The 24,589-nt window shown below is 54.6% G+C and overlaps 6 protein-coding genes across 6 annotated transcripts in view; 3 read left to right on the top strand and 3 right to left on the bottom strand.

The window, feature by feature from the left end:
• Window positions 1-10,102, bottom strand: part of MONBRDRAFT_31289 (uncharacterized protein) — a gene marked incomplete at its 5' end in the record, with an annotated part of 12,047 nt that extends 1,945 nt beyond the window's left edge. Inside the window, 21 exons of the mRNA XM_001743080.1 lie at window positions 499-603; window positions 695-805; window positions 1,004-1,114; window positions 1,245-4,436; window positions 4,585-4,936; window positions 5,104-6,504; window positions 6,609-6,778; window positions 6,905-7,258; window positions 7,364-7,483; window positions 7,603-7,670; window positions 7,751-7,830; window positions 7,943-8,043; window positions 8,166-8,570; window positions 8,650-8,742; window positions 8,891-8,983; window positions 9,085-9,171; window positions 9,276-9,338; window positions 9,470-9,534; window positions 9,715-9,760; window positions 9,832-9,901; window positions 10,032-10,102. Of these exons, the coding sequence (XP_001743132.1) occupies window positions 499-603; window positions 695-805; window positions 1,004-1,114; window positions 1,245-4,436; window positions 4,585-4,936; window positions 5,104-6,504; window positions 6,609-6,778; window positions 6,905-7,258; window positions 7,364-7,483; window positions 7,603-7,670; window positions 7,751-7,830; window positions 7,943-8,043; window positions 8,166-8,570; window positions 8,650-8,742; window positions 8,891-8,983; window positions 9,085-9,171; window positions 9,276-9,338; window positions 9,470-9,534; window positions 9,715-9,760; window positions 9,832-9,901; window positions 10,032-10,102 (7,158 nt within the window). The remainder of the gene's footprint in view (window positions 1-498; window positions 604-694; window positions 806-1,003; window positions 1,115-1,244; window positions 4,437-4,584; window positions 4,937-5,103; window positions 6,505-6,608; window positions 6,779-6,904; window positions 7,259-7,363; window positions 7,484-7,602; window positions 7,671-7,750; window positions 7,831-7,942; window positions 8,044-8,165; window positions 8,571-8,649; window positions 8,743-8,890; window positions 8,984-9,084; window positions 9,172-9,275; window positions 9,339-9,469; window positions 9,535-9,714; window positions 9,761-9,831; window positions 9,902-10,031) is intronic.
• A 422-nt stretch (window positions 10,103-10,524) lies between these two features.
• MONBRDRAFT_14620 (uncharacterized protein) lies at window positions 10,525-12,191 on the top strand (the record flags this gene model as incomplete). The annotated part of the gene is made up of 6 exons (XM_001743408.1): window positions 10,525-10,596; window positions 10,692-10,787; window positions 10,910-11,232; window positions 11,390-11,463; window positions 11,595-11,830; window positions 12,015-12,191. 6 exons carry the CDS (start codon window positions 10,525-10,527, stop codon window positions 12,189-12,191), a joined length of 978 nt encoding a protein of 325 aa, XP_001743460.1.
• A 1,018-nt stretch (window positions 12,192-13,209) lies between these two features.
• MONBRDRAFT_3203 (uncharacterized protein) lies at window positions 13,210-13,593 on the bottom strand (the record flags this gene model as incomplete). Its single annotated transcript, XM_001743079.1, has 1 exon — window positions 13,210-13,593. A coding segment is annotated over one exon (384 nt), but the record flags the coding sequence as incomplete, so codon positions are not given.
• Window positions 13,594-14,706: 1,113 nt separating this feature from the next.
• Window positions 14,707-17,323, top strand: MONBRDRAFT_14293 (uncharacterized protein; the record flags this gene model as incomplete). Its single annotated transcript, XM_001743407.1, has 11 exons — window positions 14,707-14,827; window positions 14,945-15,036; window positions 15,174-15,296; window positions 15,411-15,531; window positions 15,630-15,728; window positions 15,837-16,006; window positions 16,092-16,442; window positions 16,556-16,636; window positions 16,724-16,824; window positions 16,944-17,076; window positions 17,162-17,323. 11 exons carry the CDS (start codon window positions 14,707-14,709, stop codon window positions 17,321-17,323), a joined length of 1,554 nt encoding a protein of 517 aa, XP_001743459.1.
• Window positions 17,324-17,626: 303 nt separating this feature from the next.
• MONBRDRAFT_31285 (uncharacterized protein) lies at window positions 17,627-18,960 on the top strand (the record flags this gene model as incomplete). Its single annotated transcript, XM_001743406.1, has 6 exons — window positions 17,627-17,642; window positions 17,783-17,847; window positions 17,977-18,044; window positions 18,146-18,221; window positions 18,368-18,468; window positions 18,570-18,960. The coding sequence occupies exons 2-6, from the start codon at window positions 17,797-17,799 to the stop codon at window positions 18,958-18,960; spliced, it is 687 nt and encodes a 228-aa protein (XP_001743458.1). The 5' UTR covers window positions 17,627-17,642; window positions 17,783-17,796.
• A 1,423-nt stretch (window positions 18,961-20,383) lies between these two features.
• Window positions 20,384-23,342, bottom strand: MONBRDRAFT_17694 (uncharacterized protein; the record flags this gene model as incomplete). The annotated part of the gene is made up of 9 exons (XM_001743078.1): window positions 22,726-23,342; window positions 22,467-22,578; window positions 22,292-22,332; window positions 21,888-22,132; window positions 21,686-21,775; window positions 21,419-21,575; window positions 21,109-21,288; window positions 20,923-20,998; window positions 20,384-20,841 (listed from the first exon to the last, which is right to left on the bottom strand). The coding sequence occupies exons 1-9, from the start codon at window positions 23,158-23,160 to the stop codon at window positions 20,384-20,386; spliced, it is 1,794 nt and encodes a 597-aa protein (XP_001743130.1). The 5' UTR covers window positions 23,161-23,342.
• Between the last annotated feature and the right edge of the window lie 1,247 nt (window positions 23,343-24,589).

The following is a 24,589-nucleotide window of genomic DNA, read 5'->3' as shown; positions in this document are numbered from 1 at the left end:
GCTCTCTCTCTCTCTCTCTCTCTCTCTCTCTCTCTCTCTCTCTCTCTCTCTCTCTCTCTCTCTCTCTCTCTCTCTCTCTCTCTCTCTCTCTCTCTCTCTCTCTCTCTCTCTCTCTCTCTCTCTCTCTCTCTCTCTCTCTCTCTCTCTTTGCTTTTGGCAAAAAAAAAAAAAAAAAAAAAATGTCAGACGCTCCGCCCACCCGAAATGACGCAAACAGTCGAAATAAAAACCTCAAAAACATGCAGATGGTGCACATCAAGCAAACCATCAAATGGGGCTTCAATTACAATGGACAAGGGGGTCCGGGGCTGGATCGCAGACGAGAATGGTAGGGAAACGCACACAAAAGACCCAATGAAAATCATACTTGCACGCTCGTCATTGTGGGCCGCTAGACCAGGAAACGAATCAAGCCTCAGTTTCCAAGTCGGAATTGTCGGCATGATCGTTCAGCACGCGATGCTTATTGTCTGACCCATTGGACAAATGTGCGGGTACCTTGAATTGGGTCAGACCACGGGCTGCCTGATCCCCGCGCGACTCCGACGCGCGCTGCGACAGGAAGCTCGCGCGCCGCTCGCGGTCCGTCAGGCTCATTGATTGCTGCCATGATGGGTACAAGAAACATGATCAGGGTGGGGAAGTTTAAAGTGTTGCCAATAAGCTCTGAAAGGACAAAGTTTGGTCCACATACCCGACGAGCTGCTTCCTGGTTGTTGCGCATGGCATCTTGAACATCGGCCAAACGCGTAGAAACAGAGGTGCGACGCGAACGCTCTTGATTCAACAGGTTTTCGCTGATAGCCTGTGACACGGCCAGCACAAAACAAGGCACATGAACTTGGTGTGTGTGTGTGTGTGTGTGTGTGTGTGTGTGTGTGTGTGTGTGTGTGTGTGTGTGTGTGTGTGTGTGTGTGTGTGTGTGTGTGTGTGTGTGTGTGTGTGTGCGCGCGCGTCGAAGACGCAGACGGAAAGCGCCACCAAGACAAGCCTGACATCTGACCTTGGCAGCTTCTTGCTCACGCTGACTGGCAGCCAGGGCCTCGTGGGTACGGCTTCGCAAGGAGGCCTCGGCCGCTGCCTGGCGCTGTGCATCCAAATCAATCATTCGACGCTGTCACGCCAAAGCAAACAGAACCAGACATTCATGTGAGAATGCTTCATGAAGAGCAAGCAAGAGAAAACAGAACGAGAAAGAGTGAACACGAAGCGAGACAGTTTGAACAACAGCAGCATGCTCGCACCTTGTAATCCTCCTCCTCAGCCCGGCGCTGGTCCTCAAGTGAGATTATCAATTCTGCCTGCTCCCGCTCCAGTGACTCGAGTTCCTGCAGATGCTTCTGCAAAAGTGATGGGTCTGCCTTGCGCGTCTCGCGCCGTGTCACCCGCTTGAGCGCTGCAAAACGTGCCTCCTGGGCTGCCAGCGTGGCCTCGAGATGCTGCAAGTTGCGCAAAGCAAGCTGCGGGTCGTGTTCCACCTCCGAGTCCAACATTGACCGATAGTCCTCCTGCAACTTATCAGCCAGCGTGGCTTCGTGAAAGTGTTGCAGCTCATCCAAGTGATCCTCAAGATCTTCCGTCACTGTTGCCCAACGCTCAAGCAAATCGCTATGCAAGTTGTGGAGCTCAACGACCAACGGCTCTGTTTGTTCACGGTATGCGGGCTCTTCGCGAGCCAAGGCCGTGCCCTCCTGCTGAAGCTGCTCAAAGGTATCTTGCCGCGCCTCAATCTCGTGGCGATGCAACTCATGATCTTGAATTTGCGTGCGTGCTTGCGACAGGTCAGCTGCCATCTGAACTTGCTCCAACACCGCCATGTTGTCCTCCAACCAGGCCACAAAGTGACGATGGGCGGTCACAAATCGTTGCCAACGCAACGAAGCAGCCAAGGCAGCCGTGCGCGCTTCCGACCGATCACCCAACTGCGTCCACGTGTTGGCCAGCTCCTGCAGCTTGGCACTGATGGCCTCGGCGTGCTCCGGGTAACGCTGTTGCAGAGCTTGACCAATCTCTTGACAAGCTTGAACAGACTTCTCAGCGCCCTGCACCCGTGTGCAAAAGGCCGTGTGCTGACGGTGAAGCGACTCGGCCATGCCCAGTGTATCGCCCACGTCCCCATTGGCAGCCACCGCTTGGAGCTCGTGCAAACGTAGCATAACATCTTGCTGCCCATGCGTAAACGCATGCACGGCGTGAGCTCGCTCCAGCAGCTCCCCGCGAGCCAGACATGCCTCTTCGAGACCTGAAAAGGCCGCCTCAACGGTGCCCAGCTCTTGGACCATGATTGGCACGTCCGTGTGCTCTTCCCCACGATGCGTCTCCAAGCGCGCTGTCAGATCAACCACATGTTCTTGACGACCGATTTGCACTGTTTGCAAGAACGCCTCAAACTTGGTCTGCAAAACCTCACAAGCATCCTGGTCATCACCCGTACCAGTATCGCGGGCTGTGGGCATGGCTCGCTCCACCCACATGCGGGCCTCCTCTGCTGCCATTCGAAATTCGTGCAGCTGACGAGTTTCTTGCAAGCGGTGTCGCCGTGCCTGTGTGGCTGCATCCAGGTCGGCCTCACACCGCTCCAGCTCAACGATGCGAGCCTCAATGCGCTGGGCATCACGATTTTGCTCTGCGATTAGACCCCGTCCGTCCGTCATGACGGCCCCATTGACCTCAGCCGCAGATGTTACGTCCAACCGAAGGCGCTGCACGCGCTCACGCAAGGAATCAGTCGCAGCCATTGTTGCTCCAAGCTCCGTCTCGCCCGCTACCTGTCGCAGCTGCTGCATTGAACTTTCAACCTCGGCGGCATCCACAAAAAAGCGATGTGCTGCTTGGCTTTCCATTAACAAAGCAAGGCGAGCACGAGATGCGTCGACCAAAGAAGCATAGGCCTGTTCCAAGGCTCCGACAGCTTGATTAATGTCGTCAGCCGCGTAGTGACCCGCTTCTGCGGCACGCCCAGCCGCAGTGACGGCCGCAATCACGTCCTGCTTCCCCTCGATGTCCGCATGAAGCTGACGGTGCGCCTTCAGTAGAGTTTGGGCCTGGTCCAAATCGGCACCCGTCGTCATAGCACTCGCCGCTGCCTCGTGCCCAACCACCCAGTCCATTTGCTCCCGCTGATCGGCCAAAAAGTCCTGCAGTTGGCATGACTGCTCCAACACAACCGACTTGGCAGCCACGGGGTCATGCAGGGCCACATAGCGTTGCACAAGCTCTTGACAGGCTTGCGCGATGGCCTCTGCACGAAAGTTTTCACTGGCCACGAGCTCATCCGCTGATGCCTGGAGCGAATCGACGAGCGGGCGGTGCGCGACCACATCCTGAGCCAAGGCTTGGTGGTCACGTAAGTGCGCCTGGGCAGCCACGCGGTCTGCACCGCGTTCATCGCGGTCCAGCGTGGCTTCCACGCTGGATAGCCATTCTGCCAGGTCGACAACGGCTTGCTGGAATTGTTGCTCCTGAACGGCCTCAGCCAATTGCTGCACCTTGCTACCACTGGACAACTCCAGTCGCCCATACGAGTCCTCCGCGGCCTCCAGCCGAGCTGGCACGGCCTCGGCGCCCACCTTATCTGACTGCAAAATGGCGGCCGCACGCGTGGTGTGCTCATCCAGCACGGCACGATAGTGACGCACTTCGTCGTCCGTGTTTAACGCTCCTGCCAGACGGATCTTGAGGCGCGAGTTGTCTGCGACGTCGACGGCATCCACCAAAGCCTGCTTCTCCGCAATCCAGCGGTCGGATTCATCCATGTCACGCAGCCAAGCCTGGAATTCGACGGATTGCATAAGCAGTTCTGCACGAAAATGGGCCACGTCCGACAAGCGGTCAAACTCGTGCTGCACACCAGCCGCCCGCTCCGCCATCAGCGCCGCCTGGGGGTGTTGTTGGGCTGCGTTTTGGTCAGCAAGGGCCTGCAAGCGTCGGACTTCGTCGCCCTGCGTCTCGAGACGGGTCTGGTGCCGACGATGCACCTTCAGTAAGGACTCGGCCTCGGGCACAGACGCACCCAGCTCGTTCTGATCGACGGCAGCCTCGTGAACCTTGAGACCTTCCAAGCAACGCTCATGCGCCAACTGAAAGCGCAGAAGATCAAGGTGGACCTGATACTCATCCTGGCGTTCCGCCCACAGCTGGTCAAGATGGTTCAGGCTACTGCGCAAGTCCTCCACCTGCTGCAACATATTGGCAGTTTGATGATGCTGGTCAACAATCATGGCTTCACCTTCAGCCACAATGGCTTGAAAGTTGGGGCGCCGCGTCTCGAGCTCTGCCTTGATGCTTTCATTCTGCTCGCATATGGCCTCAGTGCCAGGGGCATCCCCGGGCAGCTCAACGCCGGCAATATCACGGGCAGTCGCATCAATCCAAGTATCAGCAGCACGAAATCGTGCCACAAATTGCTGATACCGCAGAGCCTCGTCCAACAGGCGCTATGCAAGAGAGATGGGCCGGTCAGATTGGACCCATGCGTGAGACGCCGCACACATAAACACGCGCCAACCAGCTTCGGAGCACGCGCACCTACAACATCAACAACCAAAAAAACAACACCTCGATTCAACAATCGCGCAGTCTAACCTGACGCTCGGCACCCATACGCTGCAGTTCTTGCAGATCCGCGAGCAAACGGCTGCTCGTTTCATCCAACAGTCCTGCTTGATCAGGATGACGCTGCTTCAAGTCGGCCACTTCAGAGCGCAACCCCTGCTCTTGGGCCGCAATGGCATCAACGTCGCGCAAAAACTGTTCGTGGTCACGTCGTAGCTTCTCGACCGAGGGAACGTCTTGACCGAGGTCATCGGGCATGGCCTGCATTTTCTCGCGCACCCAATCCTGAGTCTTATTGGCCGAGCGGTTAAAACGCTCGACTTCAAAGGCTGTGCCCAAAGTTTCGCGCCGCTCCACTAGGCACTGCTCCATAAACCTCCACCTGCCGTGTGCATGTGCAGCCGCCACCAGCATCAATCAAGGCAGCTCGCAAATATCTCAGTAACATGCTGTCTTCCTTGGCCCCAAGACCCTGCCATCCCCAGGTTTCCTTGCCGGCCATGTGTAACCAATCTTGCTGACAGGCATGCAATCCGCCGTGTCACTTACCGCTCTTCTACCGCAGCTTGGGTAGCGACAATGTCGGCCTCAAACGCATGCTGGCGACCCAAGCAGTCTTGACTATCGGCATCAAATTTGTCTTTGCGCGGCTGCATGGCACTCTTGTTGAGCTTGAAGTCGTCAAAAACTTTTTGAATGTGTTCCACAGCTTCTACCGTGTCGCCAACCTCGTGTGAAGTATAGACCGGCTCCGTCTCATCTAGCCACTGGTTGAGATCTTCGGCCTCGCGTGCCAGTCGGAAGAACTCAACGGCTTCCCGCAGTCGTTGAAGGCGCTGGCGTGATGCCTCCACGAGTGCGGCATAAGTCATCTCGAGCTCGGCTTGCCGGTCACTGATACCAACGGTGGGGTCGGGGAAGGTGTGGTTGCTTTCGTGGACGTTAGCAAAGGCGTCAACACTTTCGTCTTCAGGGATAACGTCCACGGCTGGCTTCGCGGGCTGGCTAGAGACTGCTGGCGCGGGTTCATTGGCCACACGCTTGACATACTTGGCGGGCACGTAGCCAGTGTCGCCGTTATCCCGCGCCACCTTCCACCAATCCGCCGACTTGTCATTGACGAGCCGCAAGATCTCGCCCTTGACCACCGTGAGCTCCTTTGAACGACGACCTTGATAGTCATAACGAACCTTCACCATGGGCTCGGTGGCCTGCGCGGCAAGCTCCAAAGCAGCCTGGGCCAACGCATCTGCCTGTGGATCGAAGGTGAACATGCTTTCGCGCCGAGCAACAGGCCGCGGCTTGGGAGCTGCGGCGCTGATGGACGCTTGAGCCTTGAGCTCGCTGAGGACCGATGCAAAGGTGTTGACGTCCAGCGCCAAAGCGTCCTGCTGCGCTAGCAGGCGCTCAGCACTGTAGGTGTCATGCCCATAGTCAGGGTCGTTGACTAAAGGCTGCTTCTCGTACAACCAGGAATCAGCATCATTGGCTTGCACAAAGTATTGCTGGGCCTTCTCCGCTGTCTCCAGCGCCATGTGTCGAGCCTGCGCAGCTGCGCAAAGGTTGCCCCAGCGCTCCTCAAGCAATCGTAGAGTTTGCTGCACGGCCGCCTGATATTCGGTGCTGGCACGCGCCAAAGCCTGACCGGTAGCCCGCACTGGTTCGAGCCCCGTCTTCTCATGGGAGGCAATGTCGGCCTGGAAAGCATTGCTCTTGAGCAGCAAATTGTGAACGGCTGTCAAGCTGACGCCCAAATCCTGTGACGTCGCTTGCGGCAGCTGCGTTCGCATCCAGTTCTCTTGCTCCACCACGTCACGAGAGAATCGATGAAAGGCCTGTGCTTCCTCAAGACGTCGGCGACGCTGGCCTGCTTGACTTTGCAACAAATCAAAATGTTGCAACAGCTTATCGCGCCGTGCGCGCAACTCTTCCGTCTGCGAGTGCTGGTCGCTGTACAACACGACCAAGATGCAACAGTAATGAGTGTGTGTGCGTGTGTGTCTGTGTCTGTGTCTGTTTCTGGGTGAATTGCCAAGGGAGGAGCCAGGACTCACGCAGCAAAATCAGCCAAAACCGCATCGAGATTCTTGCGTGTCGTCTGTTTGTGTGCCTCGATATCCAGCTCCTGCTGTGTGTGGGTGGCCAACAGTTGCTCCGTCTCATCCAGCGTCTTGCCCACGTTGTCGGCACTCATAACAGCAAGCTCTTCTTGAATAAAGGCCACCTACATGCGCGTGGGAATTTCAAAAAAAAAAATATAATAGGGGCCGTGAGATCAAGGAGAGCAAGATGCATTTCACGTTTCGCAGAAAGGCGAGCCGTATCAACGCGCTCGTGTGCTCAATCGCACCGCTTCGTCGAGATCTTTGTAGGCGCGATAGAGCTGAACCAGTTCCTTGAGCACGCTTTGGCGGCGAGTAATACTATCCAACAGTTGGCGCCATTGCGCTTGAATGGTGTCATGACGGGCGAGGACAGCGGCATTGTCGTGATACTGGCCTTGGATGAGCACGTTCACCAAATTCCCAAGGCTGAGGACGCGGTCTTCATAGCTATCAACCTGCAGATTGAGCATGTCCTCTTTTTGTTGACTGGCCAAGACCGTGGAGTAGTCGGTGCCGAAATTATCATCAGCGGTGAGGAGCAGCATGTCCTTCAACCACTCCTGACGAAGCTTGGCTTTGCGATCAAACTGAGCGGCCGTCTAGTGACCAATGTACCCGGAGCACGCAGTGATGGACAAATGATCAGAACCTGTTCAATCCGTGCTCGCCTGACACAGTCCGCTCTGTCTGAAATCGGTGCACACCTGTTCCAGCTTTTGAAGACGGACAAGCTCTTGTAGCAATGCGACCTCGCGAGCATGCTCGGCCTTCTCCATGGTATCCCATGAAGCTTCAATGTGCTTTAGTTCCAAACCTTCTTTCATCTACAAGAGCGTTTCCACGCGGTTTCTCAGTTGGGTTGCAGAAAGGAACGCGCAGCGCAATGGTAGCCCGTACCGCCCTCTTTCCAAAGCACACTGAGCAAAATGAAACGTAAACTCACCGAAAAGAGGACGCGGTTGCTGGCGCGGCGTTGCATCTGGATGGTGAAAAGGGTTGCCTCCAAATTGCCTGACAAGACCGCCAAATACATGATGAGAGCAAAACGAAAGGCACGACTTTTGCGCTGAGTTTGGTCGCCACAAGCAGACCTTTTTGAGCAAAGCGATTTGGCTTTTCTTGAGTGCGATACTGCTTAAAGTCGACCATGAGACCTTGCATGCCTGAGACCCTGTCGAGTAGAGGAGAAGAGCAACAACACGCCGGCACCCCCCGGGATGAGCAAGGGGAGATACAAAGCTGTGCTCAAGGGGCGGGCCAACGTGCGATAGTCAAAACCGTACGTGTTGGGAAAACCGCGGCTGCCTAGCCATGTAGTTTTGGCTTGAATCCAAGCCAACAGATCTGCAGCACTCATGTTGTAAGCGTCCTCCTCCTTTTCAAGCTGCATGCCAAACAGGCCATGCAAAACAAGAGGAGGTCGCGAAAATGAGCAAGACCAAGACCAATCAAAACGTGATGGTGCAACTGGGCCCGAGTGGCTTGGAGGGGGACAAGTGAACATACGTCGAGATGGAATTGGAGAGCGTTTTGCAGGCGGCGCTGCCAGACGGTGTCCTGTTCCATTTTGGCAAACTTGTTGTAGTATAGAATGAGGTAGGTCATGATGGATTTATCGTCGGCATGATCGATCACGTCTTGTGCGTCGAGCAGAGCAGGGATGCCCAAGTCTTGCGCGGCCACGGTAAAGGCCTGCTCAAGATTGCCTTTGCGGTCATCGGGGCCGAGTGCGTTGAAGTTGAGGAGGTCTGGACGATGGCGGTGGATAAGGGCGTTGAAGGCCAATCCATCGCGCCAGCTGTTGCTGAAATTCTGAACGTTGACACCGGGGTAGCCGGCTGTCTTCCGTTGGCACCAACGAAGCAGGGCTTCCTTGGCACTCTTGGCATCCTCGCATTCAATCTCTTGAATCTAAGAAGTAACAGCGCACATGGATGGAAGTTTAGAGGGGCAGCAGGCGATTGAGCATGAGCATAGGCTGAGCGCAGACCTGAAAGCGGAGAATGATGGTCCAAAGTAGACCCAAAGTGAGGCGCTCGTTGCCATCGACAATGTCTTGCGCACCGATTGATTCGAGCTTCACCTGTGATGGGAGCAGGCGTGTGAGACCAAAACACCTCAAGAGACGGCGGCCTCTTTTTTCCCTTTCTCTTCCGCCGACAACCTTTTTTTTCCCTTTCTCTTCCGCATCTCCCTGAATTTCGGCGTCTGCGATTCTGATCAGCACGTACGTCGTGCTCAGCGATGAATTTGAGGGTTGCATTGACGTTTTCCATCTGGTGGATGCGGAAGAGTGGGCGGCCTTTTGGAGTATTGGGCAGTTTCTGGGAGGAACGACGAGATGGGCCAAGAGTCAGCGCTGCACGAAATAACACGGGCCGTGCGTGGGGCTAGCAAGCCCATCCATGGGTACAAATGTACGCACAATTTTGACTTCATCCTCGTCGGTGATGGCATTGAGAAGGAGCACCAGGTCCACACCATCCTTGAGATCCGTATACAAATCGTTGACCTAATATTCGAGTACAGGATCGGAAAGATCCAATCAAGGTGAAGATGTTGCAAGTGCTAGGCCGTAAGGATGCTGAGTTGCTGGTGTGCGAGGCGGGGTGCAACCTTGCGACCGTGCGCCTCAAGGTGCGAGTTCATCCAGTTGGTGAAGGTCTTCTTTTGCATATTCTAATACCGTTAGGTTGGAGCGCCAATAGATAGTGATTTAACGTGCTCTTCTCGCCGGAATAAGAAAAAGATCTGGACGACCTGCACTGGCCAGAAGCCAATTCAGCGGCGTACAGCTGCATGGGACGTACCGCTCGGGACTGCTGGAGCTCGCGCACGCGAGCATCGCTTTGGACCGACATGGCAACGGTTGTCTCTGGGATGTGGCAGCAAATGGGTGTGCTTCAACCACCACGCTCCGTCAAGGGTGCCGAGTCTGGCTCAAAACACGGCGGGAGCTGCAGGGGTTTGAGCTGGTTTGTGCCGACTACCACAACGTGTCGCAGGGCCATGAGCCGCAAGACTTTGCCGCCCAATCAATCACCTCTTCCCGTACCTCCACCAACATCCCCTATGCCGCACATAGACACCAGTGGCAATGCCTACCACCACCACCACACACAGAGAGACACACTGCCATCGCGCCGCGTTTGCCATCACGCATTTCACTCACCTCTCCACCCCCAGCCGCCGTGCAGGAAAGAGAGACATCAACAGCACCCAAGGGGCATAAACCCACTACACTAAAGCATGCCAAATGACACGCTTTCAACTTTGAAATTGTATTCGGCAAAATTAACAAACTTTACATTTTGGAGGGTTGTGAATATGTCAGATAAATAGGATTTTGTCAGACAGTTGTCGGGGTGCTACCAGGTGACAACCGGTCCTTGGTGACGCGAAAGCTTGCCCCAGAGCGACTTGGGTGCATTCTCCTCATTCATCGCCAGCAAGCGCCCCAGCCTCCCCGCCTCCCGGCAATTTTTGCGCGTTTCCTTGTTGTGTTTGTCGGTCTGGGCCGAGGTTTCTGGTTCTGCGCTGGAAACGATTGGTTTGACTTGGCAGAAAAGCAAGCACGACGCGTGTCTTGCGTTGCGGGTGCCTTCACGGCCAAGAACACGCGGCTCGCCGACGTCGCGGCTCCCCACACTTGTAAGGTACGACAACGAGTGTGGCGACGAGGTTGCTTTGCGTTGTGGTTCAGAGCTTGCGTGACCTGAGGGGGGGTAAGGCACAAGCCAGGGTGTTGTCAGCAGCATGCAGTCACCGCCAATCCATGTGCCGAGCTGGAAGGGCAAGTTTGACCCGCCTTGTTGGGCTCACCTCTACTCGGACACATGCACAACACATAGGACACACCGCCGGCATGGAAAAGTATGAAAAGTTAAGCAAGATTGGCGAAGGCAGCTATGGCATTGTCATCAAGTGCAGGCACAAGGTCTGGTGTCTGCTGTATCCTCGAGCCATTCGCTCAACCCTTTGGCGCAGGCGTCTGCGCGTAACAGCAAACTGCCCGGTGTCCCATCGCGACAGGAGAGCGGCCGAATTGTTGCCATCAAAAAGTTTTTGGAGACGGAGGACGATCCGCAAATCCGCAAAATTGCCCTTCGTGAAGTCCGTATGCTCAAGGTCAGGTCAAGTGCCAGCCCCTTTGGACTGAATTCCCATCACTCGCGTTGCGCAGCCGGACGCTGCCAGTCTCTGCAGAAGTTCTCACACTGGACTGCTGTTGGGGCCTGGAATTGACATAGATGCTAAAGCACGGCAATTTGGTCAACTTGCACGAGGTTTTTCGCCGCAAACGCCGGTTGCACTTGGTGTTTGAGTTTCTTGACCACTCGCTGCTCGATGAGTTGGATGCCAACCCCAAAGGCCTGGATGAGGTGCAGATCAAGAAGGTCACTTTTCAAATTCTCAAAGGCCTGGAATTTTGTCACGCCAACAATGTTATCCATCGCGACGTCAAGCCGGAAAACATTCTCATTTCACGCGAGAACATTGTCAAGCTTTGCGACTTTGGCTTTGCGCGTACCGTCTCTGGCCAGGGCGCAGCCTACACGGAATACGTGGCAACGTACGACTTTTGAGATGCTTGACCCGTGTCCCCTTTTTTTTTTCTCTCGTTTCCTTGTTTTTTTTTTTTTTTTTTTTTTTTTTGTTTTTTTTTGAGTGTATATTATTGCTGTTTGGTGCTTGGAGCCATCTCTCACGTCTTAATTGTCTGGTGCCAGGCGTTGGTATCGTGCACCCGAACTACTGGTCGGCGACACGCAGTACGGAGCGCCTGTCGACGTATTTGCAACAGGTACGCAGATAGTGTGCGAGTGGGGTGTCACGGGACACGCGACGACCGCTGCTCCTCGACCCGTCGCCTGCTTGGCTTCTTGATCCGCTTCGCTCTGATTCCCTACATGCCATTCCGTCTGTGGGTCGCAGGCTGTGTCGTGGCGGAAATGCTAACTGGACAGCCCTTGTGGCCCGGCAAGTCAGATATCGACCAGCTGTACCACATTATACAGACCTTTGGCAAGCTGTGCCCTCGCCACGAGCAAGTGTTTAGCTCCAACGACTATTTCAAGGGCTTGAAACTGCCCGAGGCTTCGCCCAGCAAAATGCTTCCCTTGGCCTCGCGCTTTCGTGCCTACAGCAGCCCTGCCGTCAAATTTTTGCAGGTGACGCTGAAGATCCCACAAATCATTTGTCGGGCCTCTTTCTTTCCCACACACACACACACACACACACACACACACACACACACACACACACACACACACACACACACACACACACACACACACACACACACACACACACACACACTTATCTCATTCTCTCATATACTCGATTTGCTCTCAGAAAACCATGGCGCCATCGCCAACAGAGCGTTGCACTTGCACTGAGGCGCTGAACCACGAGTATTTCGACGATTTTCGGTACGCATGTCCACTCCTGGCCGCCAAACGCACATCGCATGATCTGCACGCCAAGGTACAATGCAATTTGACATTGTGGTGCATGCCTCGGTCATTTTGAACCCATCTGATCTGAATTAGGGACTGGTTTGGTCCGGAGCTCCAACAAATGCTGCACAAGTCGCCACCTCCCACCCGCCGGAAGCATAAACGCACGCAGCCAAAGAAAAGCCGGCACCTGCCCAATCTCGGTGTGGGTTCGCAGCCCAACCTTGCAGTTCCCTCCAAGCCGGACGTTATGGCCGCAGGTGCGGGCGAGCCCGAGAATGAAAAACCACCTAAACCCAAGAAACTGGAAGCCCTTTCTTTGTCCAAGCTTCATGGCGAACTTCCCCGACTGGGAGCTGGTGAAAACCGTTCCTTGCCACCGATCTGAGCATTTCTAGGCAGGCTGGTTTGGCTATGTCGTCCATTTTGAGTATGACTTTTCGGGTTGCTTTTCCTTTACATCTTCAGATGAGGAAAACGCCATCTCGTCGCTCTTGGGCAAGATGTTACGCTTCTGAGATTACCATCCCCCTCCCTCCCCCCTTGCTGGCTCTTTTGGCCGCCGCTTGCATGTTAGAGGAGAGGGTCTAGGTGGCCACTGCCCTGGTATTCGTGGGTTGTGTCCTTGTACTTCCCCGTCGAGCGGGGTTGTGCTTGCGCCTTGATGACGGCCTAGCGGATCTCTCGTGGTGTCTCATGACGTGTCTTGTCGTGTCGTTTCGTCTTTGAGCTGTACTGTGCCCTGTCGTGTTGTTGTATCGAAGAACTTTGAATGGCCTGAAAACGCTTTCATGGGCACCGCTAGCTACGTTTGTTCTTGCGTTTTGTTTTGGTTTTTGTGTTCGCCAGGCATCGTCGTTGGACTCATTCAGAAGAGCGATTGCTGGACCGCCCAGCGTTGTGGAAAGAGTGTTGTTTGAGAAGATAAGCAAGTAATTTGAATAATTGAACCGCCACTGTAATGATACATCACAAATCTCCTTTTCAAGCGCAATGGCGGGTTGGATGGCGCACCGCGGTTACTTCTTAACGCCACGCACATTGGCAGGAGAGCGATCAAGATGCGAGGCTAGATCGCTTCCGCCACCAACGGCGGGAATGTGGCCCGTGCCTTTGGCAGTGCTATCACGCCCGGCCAGGCCCTTGCCATGCCCCTCCGAGTCGAACCGTTCCTTGTGGCTCCCAGTGTACTGGCTCGTGTCCGTCATGCGATCCAGCACACCCCCGCTGTCGGCCTGCGTACCACTGGACTGCGGTCCGCCCGCGCGAGTCACCTTGGCTTCGACGGCGCTCACATCCTGCCCCGTCTTCTTGGCCACCTCCTCCAGCGCGCTTCGAAACTCGGCAAAGCCAATCTTGCGCTGGCCCTTGGCCTTGACGCGCGTAAAAATGAGATCAGCATCGGTTGTTGTCAGTGACTTGGAGATGAGCTTGGTTTCCTTGCAGAGCTTGGTAAACTTTGCGCTGTCAAGCTCGGGCGTTCCAGTCGCTGCACTGCCAGCACCAAAGCTGGCGTACTGCTCAAAAACCTGTTTGAGGGTCGTCATGGTTGGTGTCAACTGGGTACGGGCACGAAAATGCGATGAAGCTACATGTAGTTGCTGTTGTCCACCAAAGCTCGAGCTGCGGACAGGAGGACGGACACCCAAACAAACGAGAGACGCGACGCGGCTGCATTGGCAACAATGTCTGTTGTGGACAACCACTGGATTATGGCAACAACATGTGTTGTCTTGTTGCGGGATGTCAGAGAAATGTACCATTGTCAGAGGATCTGCACAGCCGTATTCATCACGCTGCGCGACCGTGTCGCATAATTTTAGCGGCTGTTTCGCATCTTGTGCGAAACATGTTCAGCTTCAGTGTGTGTCAGGTCATGCACTTTGCCCAAAGCTGTTTGTTTGGGCATGCGCAGTCAGCCGATAACGTAAGTATTGGGCAACGGCATAAGGTTCCAACGTTTTGCCAATATCGCGCGTTTGACACTGCGTGAGAGCGCTTGCTTGTGTGGTGGGTGGAGGCGTTCATTTTCTTTGTCTGATCCTCAACCTCTACGGTATGTTCACAAAGGGCAGCGCCATAGAAGCCGCCGGTTGCAGTGCCAGTGGCCTCGTCTTTGCACTCCTGCGTGAGCCACAGCTCTATGCTCTCCCACTGACGAACCAGCCGCCAGCCCTTTGCTTACCTTGTGATTTGCGTTGCTGCAGCGTGTTGTTGTTCACTGCGTTGCTGTGACGTGACGCCTCTTTCAGCGTTAGCGGTGTTTTTTCCCTTTTTCTTCTTGCGAGTGTTTCGTTTTTTTTGTTGTTTTTTTGTGTTTTTTTTTCTTTTTTTTCTTTTTGGGGGTTGCACGAATGTATGCCATTGCGCGAGTCGTTTCCCCCTCGACTGTGGGCTGGCGCGCTGGTTCTCGCCTGCTTGATTGCCACGCTTCGACTGCGCTCGCCGCCGAGCTTCAGAGGCACCAACTGACCTGCCGCGCTCGATCAAACGCTCACCGGACGTGCACCGCTAACGACTCCACTGAATCGCGGCGTCACGCCAGTCAGTGGTATTATCCCTCCTCAGATCCTCCACGCAACACAACCATGGCTCGTCCTTCCCAACAAGAGGCCCAGGCCGCCATGACCGGCCTGCAAATGCGCTCTTCTCTCAACATCTACTCGGATCCGGCGCACGCTCGCAAGACGGGCATCATCTGCACCATTGGTACGTCCAACGGCATCCACCTGGGCCACAAAGTGAATGTGCAATGTGCTTCCCTCGCCCTCCCCGCTTTTGCCGATGGCCTGTTGACCTTGATGTGTCGTGGTTGCTTTCCAACAGGCCCTGCGTCGCGCAGTGTTGAGCTGCTCACCAGCCTTATGAAGGCCGGCATGAACATTGTCCGCCTCAACTTTTCTCACGGCACTCACGAGGTCAGTTCAACTCGACCTCTTGCGCCGTCCCACGGAAGACTTGTGGAGTGTCTTCTCCTTGCTCAGACCTGTGATTTGCTCTTCACTCATGCTGATGCAACGCCTGACCTCTTCACACCACCTATTACCCTCCTCAGTACCACGCTGGTACCATTGCCAATGCTCGTGAGGCGGCCAACGCCCACAACCGTCCCATCGCCATTGCCCTTGACACCAAGGGTCCGGAAATCCGCACTGGCCTGCTCGAGGGCTTCAACGAGGTACGATTCCATGCTCCTTCCTCTTTTTGCGATTGCTTCTTGCACCTCGCTGCCTCTCATCAACATGCTCTTGTGGAACAACCAACTCCGCCTTGCTTTCTTTGCCATGCGCAGAACCCTCGCCTTGAGCTGGAGCTGGGGCAGGGCAGCCAGATCACGGTCACCACTGATGATGCCTTTGCAGAGAAGTGCACTGCCGATGTCCTCTACGTTGATTACAAGAACATCACCAAGGGTACGGCCAGCCTCGTCATCCCATAGGCGGGCTTGCCGTCGCAACAGCTTGTCGCTGATTCTCTCACGCTGCCTTGCACTGTCCGCGTTGTGCTGCAGTGATGAAGCCTGGCAATTTGATTTACGTCGATGACGGATTGATTTCCCTACAGGTGGACTCGATCTCATCTGATAGCATGAAGTGCACCGTGGTCAACAGTACGTCAGACGCCGCCTTCTGCAGCTGGCCGCTTGTTTTCGTGACGTGCATAAACTCTGACGGTGCCAAAAACAAAATGGATGCATCCACTTGAATCGGGGGAACAGGTGGCAAGCTGGGCTCGAAGAAGGGTGTCAACCTGCCCAACGTCAAAGTGGATCTGCCCGCCATCAGCGAGAAAGACAAGTCGGACCTCACGTTTGGCGTTGAGCAAGGAGTGGACATGATCTTCGCCTCGTTCATTCGCAAGGCTTCTGATGTACAAGCCATCCGCGAGGTATGAGCCACCCTGTATCTATCACATGCTCCCCCGTGCAGATGCGGTGCTTCCTGACATTGCACTCTCTGGACGCGAACCTTAGCACCTGGGCGAGGCAGGCAAGAACATCAAGATCATTTGCAAGATCGAGAATCATGAGGGCGTGCAAAACTTTGATGAAATTCTTTCGGTCGTTGATGGCGTGATGGTGGCCCGTGGTGACCTCGGCATTGAGATCCCTGCCGAGAAGGTCTTCTTGGCCCAGAAGATGATGATTGCCAAGTGCAACTTGGCGGGCAAGCCTGTCATTTGCGCCACGCAAATGCTCGAATCAATGATCAAGGCACCGCGCCCGACCCGTGCCGAGGGCTCGGACGTGGCCAACGCGGTTTTGGATGGTGCCGACTGTGTCATGCTGTCGGGTGAGACGGCCAAGGGTGACTACCCCGTTGAGGTGCGTCACTACAGCGTTTTGGCCTGGGCATGATCGATCACCCCTTGTTCCCGTGGCTCATGTCGTTTCTGCGTGTCCTTGCACACAACATCTCGTGTGTCTCCGGTACACAGGCTGTCAAGATGATGGCCTCCATCGCCGTCGAGGCCGAGGCTGCCGTCAACCTCCGTGACTTGCGGGAGGAGATGCGCATGGTACGAATCGTCGCCTTGCTTTTGCTCTTGGCATAGTGGCATGAGCTGACCAGTCCCACCTGCGACATGTTTGCCGAATGTGCATAGCTGACCCCGAAGCCCACCAAGACGACTGAAACATGTGCCACGGCGGCCGTGGACGCCAGCATTTCCAGCCAGGCTGCGGCCATCATCTGCTTGACCATCTCGTACGTTTCTTAAGAGCGAGCCATACCGAGTGGCCAGACGCTGTTGGTACCTCGGGGTCATTTATTCCTGCTCGCTTTGGCTGACATGACGAATGGACAAATGCTGCCCAAATGTGTAGGGGTCGCACTGCGCGTCTCATCAGCAAGTGGAAGCCAATCTGCCCCGTGGTGGCCGTAACCCGCCAGCACTCGGTAGCCCGCCAGATGCATCTGCACTTTGGCGTCAGCCCCATGTGCTACGACACTTCCAAGGTGTGTCTCTCTCCGACCTTTTTGCTTCTCTGATGCAAACTGAGGGCGCTCACGCGATCGTGTGTGGGATCTGAAATAGGACGAGAAAGACACCTGGGCTGGCGATGTTGACAAGCGCTTCTCGTGGGCCATGGAGAATGGCAAGGCTCTCAAGCTGTTCAAGTCGGGTGACGTTGTTGTGGGTGTGCATGGCTGGCAGACGGGTCCCGGCCACACCAACACCATCCGCATGCTTGTGGTGCCCTAAGTGTCCAGGTCGTGATGCGACAAGTTGGTAGCCGTTTCTTTTCTGTTTCGTTGTAGATGGCTTGGGTGGTTCTCTCAGTTGAGACATCTATCGATGCGAATTTGCTCAAAAGCCTCGACTCACAAAAAGTGAACCCAGTTACACACTTTAAAGACACATTCCATACTTTTTTTCCTGATTTCTTTTTGTGTGTACTGTACTTCAACAACAGCAGTGGTGGGTGGTGTCTTCATTCAGTGGTCAGTCAACATCATGTTGGTCAGCCAGTCAATCAAATCAGTCAGTCACCATATTTTTTTTTTTCCGGATTATCCATCAAGTGAGGTGGGGGCTCTGGGCGCCGCACGCCGTACGCCGTACGCCGTGCTTTGTGTGATTGTGTGTGCCTTTGACTAAAGGGTGCAGTAGAGCTATAAGAGCAAAGAGTACAATTTCAGCTGACGGGTGCTGATGGTGTAGAGAAAACAGTCAACATGTCGAGCGAGCCACGCCGTTGCCGGGCCATCCGTGACTACACGGCCAAGGTGTGTTTGTCACTGGCGCAGGATGCACAGGAGCCTTTCTCACCCGCTCTTGAGTTATCACACCTCCAGACTCGGGGTCTGCCGGGGCTTTGACTCGAGAACTAATGCTCTGGCCTGCTACTGCTTTAGTCTGAAGACGAGATCTCCTTCAAGGAGGGCGACGTGATTTTTGTGCCGAAGCGAGTGGCTGGGGACAGGTGAGTCAGAGGCGTGATGGGCACATACATCTCGAAGTCTGCCATCGTTTTCATCATCTTCATCTCTTCTTGATGCCTTTCCTCTTGCTGTTCATTCACAGGTGGCAGGGCGTTTTCAACGGCAAGGTCGGCTGGTTCCCCAAGATCTACGTCGACGATACTACCGTTGAAGTTTCGGTCAGTCAAAGCAGACCCCGCACTTGCCCTTGGGTTTTTGTGGGAATGTTTCCGACTTGATTGGGCATTGGCCCTTTTTTTTGAGTGATCCCTTCTCTGCGCGCATCTAACCACATTGGCTTGGTGGATGGTCGATTCGGGTGCAGACCGGCAAGACGACCCGTGTGCGCTGCATTCGCGAATATGAGCCTGCCAGCGATGATGTCCTGCCGCTCAAGGTCGGCGATGTAGCCTTTGTGGTGGCACGGTATGTTTCATACCCATCTCTCGAGCCGAAATCAAATGTTTGGCGGAGAATCAGCGAACTGGGAGCGCACCGCTGATCGCACAATTTTGCACATGTGACAGTGACGGCACCAACTGGAAGGGTGTTTTCAACGGCAAGCCTGGCCTCATCCCTGCCGATGCCGTCGAGGACGCTTCAGAGAAACCTGCAGCGGCGTCGGGTGAGCAAACATGGGAGGTGGCCAAGTGCCGCGCCGTCAAGACTCATGTGGCCAAGACACCACAGGAACTGAGCTTCAAGCTCGGTGATACGGTTTTCGTCCCCAAGCCTGATCCTGCGCTGAGCACTTGGAAGGGCGTTTCCAACAACGTGGTCGGTGAATTTCCCAAGGACTGTGTAGTGGATACGAAGACCACTTCAGAGGATGAGCTGGCCAAACTGCTGGAGGCTGCCAAAATTTCTCCCGAAGAAAAGGCTGCACAGGCTGAATACGATGCTCAACAAAAGTCCTAAATCGCCATCGCCCTTTCCTGCCATCGTGCGTGATCTTCTAAGAACCAAATTACCCCTCCTCACATCAATCTCGCTCGACGGTGCCAACGTTGATCGTTGGCGCATATGTCTGCTGCAGAGAAACGGTAGAAGGGCGAGGTCTTTCAAGTGAATTGACAGAGCCTCGTTTACGTTCATGAAATTTAGGTCAAACACGGCCATGGTGCTGGTGTCTGAGAGAGAAAGAGGTCCAAATTTGAGAATATCAATCGCCGAGCTCGATCCGTGTCACCTCAACTAAAGGGGAACGACATGCGAACTCTGCAAGGATAGAGCAGCTGTTCGAACTGTTCGCACAGAAGCGGAGGTTGTTGAGAGCATTGAATCCAACTCCTTGCGGGATGTGACGCTGTGACGCTCGTGCCCCTAAGAGAAGAAAAAGCCATGAAAATGATTAACATGACGTAAAAAAAAAAAGGCAACAAGAAAATGGCATTTCTTTCAACTTGCTATGGGAAACAACAAGCTGTGCTTGGAAGTAAAAATCAAGTTCTTGCCGCGCTTTAGATCCTTAAGCTCTATCCACGACCATTTAATCGGGCTCATTGAATCTGGACAGGGTCTTGAGGCAAAAACATTGATGAGTATATTATGAATTTACGTGAAAGCACAGTGGGCTTGCTTGGTTCCCAAAATTATCAGCACAAAAAATAAGTCTACTATGCATTCGTTTAGCGCAAGCCCAGGCGCTTGGAGAGCTGCCGACGAAAAGAGCGAATGCGCTTCTCTTCCTGCTGCTTGGCCACGTGCGAGTCGGCTCTGCCTGACACTTTCGTGGATTGGCTCCTATTTTTTAGGCTGTGCCGCGGCTTGGTCGAGCGAAACTTGGAGACCTTTGTTGACTGGCATTGGTCGCCAGCGGCTGTGCCTTGGGCGCTGAACCTTTTCGGGCTGGGGCTGCCTGGATCGGGCGCAAAGTCTGCGCTGGTTTTGGTGCGTCGGCCAGATGACCTGCGCTTTTGCTTTGGGTTGGAACCTGAGCCAAGGACAAGGTGACAATGATTACGGTGACGACCAAAGAACATGCGCATAGCAAACACGACAATGATGAAACTCTCACCTGTGGTCTTCTGGTCTGGTTGTGACAAAGCGGAGGGCAAATATGAGCTCGAGTTGACGCCAACATCAGTCGCCGCGCCCGAGGAGCGTCTGCAAGTTTCTGCTAAGCTTGGACGGGTCATGTGCCAAGCACCGACGGATGGCCGTTGCAGCTCGCGACATGCAGGTGGCATGCCATCTGTCAAGTGCACCAGCGGCGGAGCCCCATGCTGCTTGACGTGCGCTCTCACCAAGTCCACCTTTTTGCGCAGGGCGGTCAATATCTATCAAGAGCGCGGCAATGGCGTCAAGGCCCGTACGGAGGGGTGCAGCGCGACTTGTTGAATCAAGACCGGGGTTCACGGCAGACCTTTTCCGGATCCGACACGGCGCTGCGCTTAGGAAAGCGTCGCTCAAGCTGCAGTTGCAACAGGCGTGGCATCAGAAGCAGCTGACTCAATTCGAGTTTGACATGGGGAAGCAGGGCCATGTGAAGGATCAGCGCTATGTATTCACATCTTGGCATTGTATGCTCACGCACCATCCAAGCTGCGAGGCGGCTTTGCAGTGCTTGAAGACCTGCCAGTCGCACGGTCTCAGCCAGCTCCGCGGGGGCCTGGTCAATCACGTAGCGTGCCATCTGCCAATGTAAGAGCTCAAAGTGTGGGTAGCGGTAAATTTGATCCACTTCCACCCGCGTCTCCAGATCGTAAACAGCCAGCTGCATGTCCACCGCCAGGGTGTGTAGGTAGTTGCCTCCATACACAAACGAGTCTTCGGGTGTGTAGACAGCATGGATCCAGCCTATGGCGACACAGAGTTGTCAGACCGCCCCCCCACCCTCAGCAGTTGTGTTGCATTCTTCTTCACACATCCCTCACAGACCTGATGGGATGAGCAGAGTATTGCCGGGTAGAACCACACATCGGTAAACCCTTGAGACGAGGTCCACCAAGCACGTCTATGGTGGGTTGAATGTCATGTCAGCTGCCCGTGAGTACGACCGGAGCTGCCCACATGACCCCATCGCGATGGATGGCAGAGCCAACGATGATGGCTTTAGATGCACACCTCCATTTGCTTTGCTGAAGCGTTCCATTTCTCAAAGCGCTCCATGTTTTCTGGTGTTGGAGGAATAAGATAAAAGATCTTGCAGCCCGATACGACGTGATACCAAACAGAAGTGCCTCCAAGGTCAACGTGAAAGTCGGTGTAAGCCCCTTCACCACCCATGAGACAGTAGCGCTGTACCTGAAGATCACAGGATGAAGAGAACAGAGTAAATGACATAGGAAAAGCATCGATACGACAAGCATCTGCCTTTGCCGCTTGGCTCTCCCTCACTACAAGCGACACGACCACCACGCCCTGCATAGCATACCTCAGGCCGCGGCACGGGAAAGTCATCAGGCCACACGACATTGAGCACATCAAGCTGTCGAGCCACTCGTGGCGGCAGGACCTCCGTCCGCATGGCCGTTTCTGTGAATTCAAGACTGATCACGTTGTAGACGCGCTCGCGCTCCACCGGCGGTACTCTGACCAGTGGAAGGCACGGCACACCCAATGGGTCAACGTTCAGCTAGTGCTGCACATACTTGAATACAAGGAAAACGAACGAAAACAAGGGGAGACGTAGAGTGCTTACCGCAAGTAGTCGGCCCATTCACGCAAAGAGAAGGGTTCCTCAAAAGTAGTCTGTGTGGCCACATCGATTACTTGAATGGGGCTGTCTTCCCTACGTCAGCAAAGTCCACCGGCCCCGTTTGCAAGAAGAAGGCGCGAGATTGGCGATGAGCAGAGTGGCGTTGATTGGCCGACACTTGATACTTATGAAGAACGCGGCGCACCCCAAAAGCTGAACAACATAGTCAACGTTGGCATGAGGGGGTATTTGTAAGTCGAGTCCTGCTGGCTTCTCTATCAGTATGGGACGTCGAAATCCAGATTTTCGCAATCGGTCCAGAGTCAAGGCTGACCCATCGGCCAAGAGGTCCATGACTTTGGAAGCGCTGGCAACAATGGCGTCGTGATGAGCAGGCCAGCCAAAGAGAATCCAGCACCGTGCACGCCCCCAAGCAAACACAGGCTGCACCTACTCGTCAAACTTATGACGGAGCATTCGGGCCACAAAGTCAACCTGCAACAAGGGCTAAGAGCCAAATGGTAGCTGCGTCATGTTTTGCCCACGATTTGGCCATATGTTTGGTCGCGTAAGAACAAGAATGGCCAAAAGATGGGTTCATGTACAGACCGTATCCGAGATGCCAGGGAGGGTAGATTTATGAAGCAGTTCTAGGCGCAAACGGGCCAATCCATTTCCAAGCATGAGCGAGATGGCACCGGCGCTGTTTTGCCCACGACAGTAGATGATTGCATGGTCAGAGCAAGGCTTTTTGAAGCGGTTGAAAAAGAGTGTCAGCCCTTACCGCGACGTTGGGTGCACTTGTTTGTGCGTGCGGTGCAGCTCGGGCAGACGTAACGCTCGATGAATTTGGCTTCGGGCTGATGTACATCGACACACTTGCCATGGAACCAGTCCTGGACAGCAAACAGGTCGAATAAGGGTTAGATCGATGAAAAGCGTGTTGATCATGACAATCATAACAACAACAACAAAATAAAAAAAATAAAAAAAATAAAAGCAACCCCTGGAGCGAGCGACTTGTATTGCTGCTGTCGATGTACCTGGCATTGGGAGCATTCGATCATAAAACGTCGTGCGTCATAAGGCTGCTGACATGAGCAGTACAGCGTTGTGTCGACAGGTCCAGTGGATTCAGCAGGCTCGGGCAGCGCCGTTGATTTGGTGGGTTTGGTGGACTCTTCGGCCGGACCATCTTGGCCAGCGAGCTTGATCTTGATAGGGCTTTTTAAAAGGGACTGGGTCTTGTGCTTCAGCCCACTCTCAACGCCCGCTGTTGGGCGCAGTACTATCAAACGCCTGCGCGCTGGCCTGCGTGGCTCTGATGCGGGTAGTGCTGCGCGGGAATGCGTGTCGTGAGGCACGGCCAAGGTGATGCCACTCTCTTCAGAAGAAGCTTGTCCTTCCAGGTGAGAATGGTCATGAGCAACAGTCTCGACCTCGCTCTTGATTCTGATGGACCGAGTTGGATTGGGCATTCGGTTATCAGGTTTCGCGCTCTGTCGAACGCGCAGCTTCCGAGTCGATTGTGGAGTTGCCTCTGGCAGTGGTTGTTCTGCCACCAACTTTCCAGATTGACAGCAGGTGGGGCAGGTGTATTGGCGGATTTGGGTGGCTGCTGATTCGTCCAAGTTAACGCAGTGAAAGTGAAACCAGCCCTGCCCTCCCATGCGCCGCGCGAGGGCATAGGTTGAGACAACCCGAGCAAGGTAAGGTGAGGCGCAATGATCGGCTTGCACTCCCATTCAGGCGGTTCGCGGTAGCACACGTATGAGGGCAGAGTCGCACAACATCCTTACCTCACATGCATCGCATTCAATCATGCCTTGCCCCGCAACATAGGGCTGGCGACAGAGGCAGTACACAACCCCTGCCTCGCCACCCCCAAGATCAGCATCGGCGAGTTCGGTCATGGTTGAGCGTCACAAGCAGTTTTGCTCGACGTAAAAATCTGACAATTATGCCATCACACATACACACACACACACACACACACACACACACACACACACACACACACACACACACACACACACACACACACACACACACACACACACACACACACACACACACACACACACACACACACACACACACACACACACACACACACACACACACACACACACACACACACACACACACACACACACACACACACACACACACACACACACACACACACACACACACACACACACGTGTGCGTGCTTTCAGTTTGACAAACCATCTTTTGGCGGCAGCCCGCGTTTCTGTTGCTCCAGGGTGCTTGAGCTTCCGGCGCTCCAACATCAGTACATCGTCTGAGAGTTTTCGTGTTGCTCTGGGTGGTTTGCTTGAAGGGGCGTGTATGTGAAAACGGTGGTTTTTTTTGGTCAATATCAGCTCCAAAGCGGTGACGCGGTCAGCGCGGTGGACCCGCCGCCATGGCCGATCTGGATTTTGAGGATGCACCGGAGGACGACGTGCACGTTATCAGTCTGTCCCATGTCACGAACAAATCCGACAAAACCTTTGATGCATCTGTTGCGGCAAACCCTCAGTCCCAAGCGTCTACGGCGCCCGCAGCCCCAGCAAGCTCCTTTGTGGCTGCGCCCGAGTCCCTCGGTACCGTGGACACGGCTGCTGACATCGCCAACAGCCTCTTTACCTCGGACCATCTTTTGACCGAAGGTGTGGATGGCTACGTTGAGGATGATGACGATGATGAAGATTACGCCGAAGAGGCGCTTTTTGACCTGCAAGACATGGCTGGTCGTGCCGGAAGTACGCCTTACCTGCCTCACCTGCCTTATTTGCCTCACCTGCCTTACGTTGCCGTGCGCGACTGCTGATTCGCGAGGCGTCACCTCATCCTTCGTTTGGCGGCTACTTGATTGACCTCTAGACTTGACGAAGCGCTTG

Source organism: Monosiga brevicollis, genomic scaffold (assembly GCF_000002865.3).
Source record: "Monosiga brevicollis MX1 MONBRscaffold_3 genomic scaffold, whole genome shotgun sequence".
Lineage (NCBI taxonomy): Eukaryota > Choanoflagellata > Craspedida > Salpingoecidae > Monosiga > Monosiga brevicollis.
Note: the sequence above shows the minus strand (reverse complement) of the source record. Positions and strands in the feature narration are given on the sequence as shown.